Source organism: Manis javanica, chromosome 3, assembly GCF_040802235.1.
Source record: "Manis javanica isolate MJ-LG chromosome 3, MJ_LKY, whole genome shotgun sequence".
NCBI classification, from domain to species: domain Eukaryota; kingdom Metazoa; phylum Chordata; class Mammalia; order Pholidota; family Manidae; genus Manis; species Manis javanica.
In genome coordinates, this window is record NC_133158.1 from 202,987,918 (window position 1) to 202,997,727 (window position 9,810).

General features: G+C 34.8%; 1 protein-coding gene across 3 annotated transcripts in view; it reads left to right on the top strand.

The window, feature by feature from the left end:
- Window positions 1-9,240, top strand: part of TLL1 (tolloid like 1) — a 190,985-nt gene extending 181,745 nt beyond the window's left edge. For 2 of the 3 annotated variants that reach the window (XM_073232629.1, XM_073232627.1), the window contains exon 22: window positions 649-9,240. In XM_073232629.1, coding sequence (XP_073088730.1) covers window positions 649-783 — 135 coding nt within the window. In that variant the 3' untranslated portion in view covers window positions 784-9,240. The remainder of the gene's footprint in view (window positions 1-648) is intronic. The other variant, XM_073232628.1, reaches the window with a different exon arrangement.
- Window positions 9,241-9,810: the final 570 nt, after the last annotated feature.

Genomic DNA, 9,810 nt, shown 5'->3' on the forward strand with positions numbered 1-9,810 from the left:
GTCACCGTGAGAAATTGGGAGAAGAAAGCTTAAGTTTCTCAGTGCTTCTCCGGGACTCATTGCATTGGTAGCCAACGACCTTTGAATATGTATTTTGTTTCCAAGACGTCAGTCCCATTTTTCTAATTATCTACCAGTATTTAATGGTTATAATAAAGCTGAACTTTAATAATATTGAACTTCTGTCCCAATAGTAACTGAAATGAGACAAAAGAGTTTCTTGTTCCTTAGATTATTACAACAAGAAGAAACTGATTTAGATCCCAGGAGTGCCTCTCTCAGTGCAGCTTCTGAAACAGATTTAATGGCTCCTTATCCTCTCTTAACTAGGTTGATTTATAAATCAGAGGAACTTGGCTTAAAATCTTAGAAAAAACCACCAAGTTCCAGAACTTGGAAATAGACTTACATTCCAAGTCCGGCTGCCTTGCTGCCTGGCCATGTGATCTTGGGCACCCCGTTAGCCGCCCTGAAACCCAAGCTCTCTCCTCTGTAAAACAAAGAAGTCACTTGTATCCACCTTTCAAGGGGGTTGGGAGGATTAAATTATACACCCCCCATCAAAAAATAAAATTCTCAAACTTGAATTACATTGAAGAAAAAGTGACTCATTCTTTTGTTCATCTGCTTATTTGTTTCTGTCTTCAGCCGCCAGAGGAGATCTACTCCCTTGGAGATGCAGTTTTAATTCGTTTTCACACGGATGATACAATCAGCAAGAAGGGATTTCATATAAGATACAAAAGCATTAGATATCCAGGTACAACACATACCAAAAAATAACACCAAGCCTCCATCGGAACGTAAAGAGATGTGTATAATGGAGAAGAGACGTATTTTTTTAAATGAAGATATTAGCATAAATATTTTATATAAGAAGTTTGAACAGACGAAAACTGTTAAGACCAGAGTTCTCTCTGTACTGAAAGAGAAGTTTCCTGATCGGCTTCACCAGGATATTTGGACCCCAAGCTCTTTGGCATAAATATAAATAAAATTGGTAGAAGAGCGTCACGTGCTTTAGGAAGACTGTCCAGGCTCCTGTTCACAGCTTGACATGGATGCCTCACAACTCAGACAGTTCAGGTCGGGGTCTGTGACCCTAAAGAGCATTCTTTGGACTTTTTTTTCAAGATCGGGGAGAAATAAAATGATCTTGCGAGTCATAAACTGGAAAGCCAGCTCCTTGTACCTTAGGATGATTGCTTTGGCTCTGTTTCTTAACCACGGTGTAAACCAGTTCTGTATAAGACGTTGTGAATGGGCGTGTTTTCCAGGTGGTTTGTACTTTCAGTGTGTGTGTGTCTGATGTTTGGAAACTGGAACACTTCAGCTTCATTATTTTCACTTGCAGGCCAGATTAACCTCCTTGAAACACGAGTGACCTTGATGCCACTACATTGAGTTAATTTTCACAAGTCTGGAAAGTCAGTGGTGTCTACTATGGCAACAGAATTCTCGACATGGTGCATTTAACTGCTGGAAAGTGCCCAGTTGACTGGGAAACTCAGTTCTTTCAGAAAAAGTGCTGCTTTTCACACCAAACCCAAGAGGCCTTGTGCTATCTTAGGAACCTTGAGAGAGAGCTCCCAGCAGTGTGAAAGGACTCTCCTCCCAACTGCCTGGACAGCTCCTGTCAAGCCACCCGTTCCGCAGTCGTCTTCCTCTTGTCGTTCTTCTATTGTAGTTGTTATTGCTGATGATGTCATGGTTCATGTTGTATTTAAAAACAATGCAATGAAATGAAGCAGAGGTAGGCCTTGGAAGCATTGAGAGATCTCTATTATTAGTGTAAAAAAATGCAGTGTTTGGAAAAATGGATCTGTTTCTGAAGGACTTTTCTATGGTGCTATTCCATACATCTTTTTTAAATGAAGTTTTTGACCTTTGAGCCAAACACCTGTAGACTCTGAATGTATCCCCTTGTCTGGCTGGTGGCATTTAAAGACTTGTTAAATATATCAAGAGTAGATCATGGCAAAGGGTAGCACTTGTCCTGTAGAACCACTATTTTTAACGCCTTAGAATTCCTGCACATGATCGAACAGACCCTCCAGGCACACTCTCTGAAATGTGGTGCATGGTTGTGCATGTTAATAACAACTCTGTGAGGAATATCTGTTTCTGCAACTGAGAACATTGGGGATAAATACGGTAACCTGCTTTTGTGGTAGAAAATGAATTTCCTGCTTTAAAGCCCTATGTTTTTTTAGTAATAATGTATGTACATGTGAGATCGTATGAGTGCGTGAAGCTGCAAGAGGCTGAAAAATGGTGGGTGGTTGAAAAGCTAATGTGCCAAGTTCTGCTAGAATTCTGTCTGAAGTAGCACCTTTCTTAGGAAGTTTTATCAGCAAATAATGGGAACTTCTCGTTATTATTGACCCCATTTAAAAGAAGTCTCTTTCCTTTACAGAAACTCTTTTGATATTTCCTGGTTTTCATGGCATTTATTTTATGAAGTGGCTTTGTTTCTGTTACCTGTCCATGAACATTCAACATTTAGGGAAATTAGGTATTCTTCCTCATTTTTACAAAATTAAACTATACACACAGATGTAGCTTTTTTTTTTCATTGCCTTCCTGAAAAATCTTTTATTGCATATGAATTATAATATGTAAATACTTGTTGTAGAACCAATCCTTGGATCTTACTGAATGTTACTTTGGAATTATATCAACTGATGCCTGCAGGATAATGAGATTTTTAGTGGAGCTGATTTATTCCAGTGACTTCTATACTTTTTCACTTATCTGCAATTAGACAGAATATATCAGGAATGGGAAAGAGAGGAAAAAAACCCATCACATGCTTAGTGTATATACTGTGCCTAGCCCACTGCTGGGCACACGGCACTAGCTCTTTTTGAACTCTGTGCTCCCCTGTAGAGCTGCGGTGATGTTCAGTTCTGTCGCTGAACTGAGAGAGAAGATCTGTAACATTCCAGGGTCTCCGTGTGAAGCTAGATGTTGAAACCCAGCTTGCCCTAGTGAACAACCTGTGCTTGTCCTACAAAATGTAATAGAATCAACTTGACATAAATAAATAGTAGATTTTTTTATGGTGAGACTTTTCAACATACAGTAAAATTTAGGTATAAATTACAGTGAAACTTTCAGGGTAAGCATTGATCCTTTCAGAAAGCAGGAGAATTCGAATATTGACTTTAGATATCTTTAAGAACCACAGTTATTACTAGAAATTATAAAAACAAAAAACTACTCTGGAATTGGGAGTTACTAACCATGGGCCTTTTGTTAAAATAAGCACATCAATTTACTCTGTGTGGCAGTCGAAATGCAGTGTTGCGCTTGCAAAATATTCTGACTGTTCCTGTTGGCATCTGAGGCTGCAGTGAGCTGTGTTCTACACAACTGGACATTAGAGCAAAGGGCTGTTTAGAGGCATTTAGGGTGTTGTAACTCTAGGTCTTCCACGCAAACATTAATTTTTATTGTTATGTAAGATATCAGTTCACTGCGTATTATTTTTATATTGAACTTTGCTTAAATGTGTTGTTAAATGCAAATACAGACAGCTTCATTGTTATTTTGTTAATAATTGTTAGTTACTGTTCTAGGCATTTTATTAAATTAATTTTGTAAATTATTTCCACCCCTACATCAGGATATTGGTTGTGTTCTCTACTCACCCAGTTCTAACTCCCACACAATCTTCACTGACTATACAAAGGTAAAAAGTGCTCCCATCTTAGGTGATTTTATTAAATTATTTTTAAAAGTCAATTTCGAATATTAATCTGGTTTATAGAAGCAATCATGACTTAGCTGCACAAAACATTTTTTAAATATATGAGCAACAACAGTTATATTTCCAATGCCCCTTGCCTGTATTGGCTAGACTTTTGTCATCTAGGCCTAATTTTAATATATGAAAATATCAGATTCAAATTCTGTCCAATTTTTTTTAACATGTTAGTCTCTTTGGTTTCTATTAATATTGTATTTTGGATAATAAACCTCAAATATGAAATTTTGTTCTCCCATATAGAGCATCTCTAAGAGCATCTAATGACTAATTATTATTTTTCATAAAGGTAAAAGTTATTTTTTTAGAAGTGAACTACAGTCATTTTTGACACTAAAAATAACATTTACTTAAAATATCAAAACATTTGGTAATTTTGTTTAGTGATAAGACTTGCTTTTTGGAAAACATTTAATACCACTTGTCAAAACTGGCATGGGAAGAGGAAAACAGAAAAAATAGTTACCTCCTGAAGATTTATAACTTTGATTGCAGAAACATCTTCTGTTGCACAAGAAAAAAAAATATGTAAAATAAGCTTATTCAAAAAGAAAAAAGCTGGTCTGTGAATGTATCGAATCATTTTATACGTCAGTGCACAGTCAATGGTTGCCAATGAATGGTTAGCGTTAGTCTTTAGTGTTACTGTTATAAAATGAAGTTTTGTCATTAGCTTAAGAAACTATTGATGGATGAGTGAATCGGACATATTGTAGGTATAAATATTAATCTCCAAATGTTCCTTTGACACCTTCTTTTTCCATTCTCCAGTCTTTACCCCACCCACCATTCCTCACCCCTGAATCCGGGCTTGCCCTGTACCCGCAGCTTGCACCTGCTGCCCAGCCCTGCACCATGCCATGGTCCTAACAAGATTGTGGGGCACTGAGCACATCTCACTCTATATAATCTCCCTCCCATCCAACATTTTAGATAAGAATCAGTAGAATAAATAATAGTCTCTAACTTTAGAAGACTTGTAGGTGGAAATGTATGTGCAGTAAAGCAGATGAAGAGGGGAGACTAGGAATGTGCAGCTTGTGCCGCAGAGACAAGGTCCTGGCAGCTGGGCATACTGCTCTTTCTGCCCAAGTGTAGGTGTTGAAAATAAGGAGAGAACTTGTGTTTTATGTGCTGTGTCTACATGAATACAAGCTAAGGGCTTCACCAGTCTCTTTGCCCTTCCTCTGCTCCATCTAGCTGTGTTGTCTGTACAGCTAGAAAAACTGGGTATACGTGCATTTCATTATGCCCAACTATCACATTCTTAGAGCATACTTGCATCTGAAATAAAAATAGCAAGCCATGGTTATCCAAATCGATTTACAATAGTAAAACATGCTCAGTGCTTCCATGATTTTGCAAATTACATTTTAAAAAAACAGATCCAGTGGTGCTGCTTCTATTAAATAATATTGTAGGATCATTATATTAATCATAATACTTAACTATACAACAAATCTAAAAACTGACAAATTTCATATCTGTCAAAAGCTCTATTAGGAATATTTTTAAAAGAGCACTACAGCAATTTAGTTAAAAACTATAATTTTCCATCAGAAAGTAAAAGTGCATCTGCATCTGTATTCCCACATGAGATTTTTTAAGACAGAATCAGTGATTCACACAAATGCTCACTGAGTGGTGATAGGGCTGAAATGAGGTAAGGGACTCATTGCAAGGGATGCTTTTAAAATTATTTAAATTGGGAGATTGCCCAGAAAGGACAGATAGAGTGTGTGGATTATAGATAAGTTTAAATAGGAAACACCTACCCTTAAAGAATATTTAGTAGACATTCTTAGAGGGCTATGATTAAACATTAAACTGCAGGAACATTTTCCACAGGGATCTAAATGATTTTATACCCCTGAATGCCTATGAGCTGTGCTTGAATTTACTGGGAAAAAAAGGTTCCTTGTAATAAGTTTTGCCATTTTTCAAAGCATATTACATATTACCATATTGCAACCATTAAGTTTACTCATTTATTCATTCCACTCATTTTTTTCTTTCAACAAATAGTTGATTCATGCCTACTAATGTGCCCAGCACTGTGCTGAGTACTAAGAATTTAATGATAGATTTTAAAAAATCATAATCTATGTTCTTGTAAGGTTAAATTCTAGTGGGAGAAATAAACATTAATTAAAAGCAATCACAAAAAGTCATAGGTGCAATATTAAACATGCATGTATATTTTACAACCATTCTGAGGGCATTACTCCAAATAGTATGGTTTATATTTTGAGACAAACATTACCATATGCATCCTTTCCTTATCTTTTCTTTTCTCTGTCTTCTTGCATTTGTGCTTTTTAAACTTTCAGTTGTCCTATAAAATTAACTTTTTTGCATAAATCACTTGTATGTTCAATTTATAAGTAAATAATTCTTAAGGTGAGCAACAGGGATGACATAGTATAAAAACTTCTGATACTTATTCAGGTAATTCTTTAATAAACTGAGCTAAACAATATAATTTACAAAAAGTACTACCTAATGCTATCACCAGTAGTGCTTGCTAAATTCTAATTCTTATCACGATACACATTTAAATACTTGAAATCCATAATCTCCTACCAATGCTGACCTAATGGGTGGAAAAGGCATACTTCACAACTGTTGTGTGACTTGTGCAGCGGGGAAATGCCTCACTGCCTTACTATTTGCTTCCACCACCAGTCAACAACTGTCTTAAATGTAGGTAAAGCCCTTAGCATACTCTGCCGTATGAGGGGCTCTCACACACAGAAATCCTCTAGACGCATATATATGAATTCAGGCAACCTATCACCCCCACAGAGAGTGCTTCATAGACTATGCCATGAAGTCACAATAACACATTATGAAATGTTCAGGGAAGAGTAGTACACAATAAAACAAAGTAGCAAATTAGACTCTAGAACACTGGATATTGGGTTATCACATGTAGACTAAAATGATTAAAGCAAGGAAAGAGGAAATATGTGGAAAATCATAGATACTATCAAAATACTGAGATTTTTAAGAGGAATAAATTGAATTTGTAGAAAAGGAACAGTACAGTAATTGAAATTTTAAATTTAGATTAGACATAGCTGATAATAATGTATGAACTGGGAGAGCTTAAGAATCATACAGAATACAGCAGAGACAAAAAGAAGAAAAATTACCTAAAAGGAGTATTTTTTTAGAAACACAGCATATAATGAAATACAGTCTTAAAGGTATTAAGAGTAAATATAAATAATCACTCTAAATTTTTATATCCTGCTAAACTACTCACTACAAATGGGAATTAAATTAAGTCAATTTCATATTAGTAAAAACTGGGAGTTTACCATTAATAGATATTCATTAAAGCATGTAAGAGATTTTCTTCTGGAAGAAAAATGAAAACAGGTGTGAGTAACATAAGAAAGAAAAGTGATCAAAGAGTTGGCAATTATGAGCCAATTTAAGAGACATTAAAATAGAAAAGTAATATTAATGATTTGGAGAGAAAGTAGAATCACATTTAAGACAGTAATGTGTGCAATTAAAGAGGGTTAATTGAATCTGAGATGTTCTTTGTAGTATTTGAAAAGAGGATTAACTTCATACTTTGTTAAATATACTTGATAAATATAAGGAGAACCTAAATAATAAAGGCAGGCTATATAAATTCTAACCAATAAAGAGGGAAAGCTAATTTTAAATCTTAAGGATAGCATACAAAGAGGGAAAATTCATAGGAAAAGTAATGGAAATGAAAAGCACAAAATGAGAAGATGGTAAAAGCAATAATATGTAATATTTAAATTTGAAACAACTGCCAAGAATTTTCCTAAATTTCTGACATATTATTTCATTTAACCCTCACAAAATCTTTGAACTATAAGTTATATTTTATTATCTCCTTTTTTAGGAATAAGGAAATGAATCAAATATACTGGTAATCACAATAAGTGTAAATACTATGAAATTTCCATTTTAAGGGAAGATAAAGTTAAATTAAAAATTGGATTAAAAATTCATTTGTAAGCTTTCAGAAAAAATGCTAGTAAATCATAGTACCAACAAAGTTGAAATGAGAAATCACTTCAGGTAAATTCTAAGCCAAAGTTAACTGAAGTTTCTATGGTAACATGAAATAAAATAAATCTTCAGGAATAAAAGATCATTTGAGATAAAATGAGTGATTCCACAATGATGAAAAGAAATAATACATTAAACAATTTAAAATGTAAATTTGGTTGAATGGGAGAACAGAGCTTCAAAATATATACAAATTGTTAAAATCGTTCAAAAAATGTAATCCACGATGATAGATATTGAAGTCTCAGTAAGACAGACATAAGATATAAAGCATTTGAAATCACATTCCTCATGGAGGAGTAGGACCCAGATTATATAAATGAATCCTGAATTTGGTAAGGCACAAACAACCCAAAAGATCAGGAATTGGCAAACTATTTCCTGCAAGCCAAATCCAGCTTGCTGCCTGCTTCTGGGCAGTCCATTAGCTACGACAGACATGTAAAAAAGACTGTTAGCATTCTGGCAAGAACTGTTAAAGAGTTGAGGACATTGCCTATTGACCCATAAATCTTAGAATACTATGTAATCCTTTACAGAAAAAGACAACCATGGAGTAGGGATAAAAAAAAAAGAAAAAGAGAGAAAAAAAGACAACCACATAATATACAAATATGCAAAGCACATGTAGAGGCTATTCACAGATGAAGAAATCAGAATGGTCAGTAAACAAATGAAAACATGTTTGATATTCCTATTTTTGGAAAGCTCAAATTTAAAATATGGGATACTACCTTATATCCATTGCATTTGTGAAAATTGAAGTCTCCAGCACTATCAAGTTTTTGCAAGGACGTATTAGCACAGGAACTCTTCCTCACTGCTAGAAAAAGTGCAAATCAGAACAAATGCTGTGGATAGCTACTTGAAGATGTTCCTATTCATCAACCAGGAGTTTCATTCTAAGATGGAGAAGAACTTTTGTACTCTTGCCTGCCTTTAGAGAAACACCCAAACCACAGGAGCTGGGCACCAGCAACGTGGTGCAGCCTGCAGGAATTTGCTGAAAGGAGCACACCAGGACCTGGAAAAGTGACCTTTCCTCTACGTCCTCCAGTGTTCTGTCCTGACAAAGCTCAGCACCGGGTATCAGAGAACAAATACACGAATGGGCCAACTGCATTTGCTACAGCAGGCAATGAAAAATGTATTTAAAATTGAGAGGCAAGTGGACAACTGGAACATATAAAGTGACAGCATAAGGATATAAACATTATGATATATAACATGTTTTGTGACCTTTAATTTTTAAAAAATAAATCCACAACCATGAAAACTACATTTAGTGGCATTTTAAAGGTGACCATTTATATACACCATAAATTATACAAAAGTAACCTTCCCACCTAGAAGCAACAATCTCCTCTTTCTCTCCTTTTTTACTTTTTCCCCTTTAGCTCCTCCTGAAGATCAACATAAATAAACCTGTCATTTAAAAACTGTTTTCAAAGGACTCTTTATAACATATCATAGCTGATGCATATCTATGTACACTTTTAATTCAGATTAATCATTTTTGAGTATACAATGAGGCTCATGTAGGCAAGTATTATTTCGATTATACAGTTGGATATCTTGACTTCCCAAGATCACATTAAACAATGAGAACATTTGGTGTCTGTGATAAAGAAAACATATCCAGAAAGAAGTTGATACATGTATTACATTTTAAATTAAAAAGTAATCATAATTTAGATTCCTGTTTTGATTTTATATTATATTTTTGAATACTAATATATTTAAAATTAAGCCTTCCTTAAAAACATAAAAGACACTGATTTGCCCATTAAGTAAATAATTTATACAGTTTGGCTAAGTTATATTGACTCCCATTAAGAATTATGATAGAATTACTTGTTGCAAATTAATACGCTCCACCAAAAGCAAACAGAATAGTAGGGTAACTTTTTCAGCTTTATTGAGGTATAATTGACAAATACAACTTCAAGATACTTAAAGCATATTACATGATGCTTGGCTAT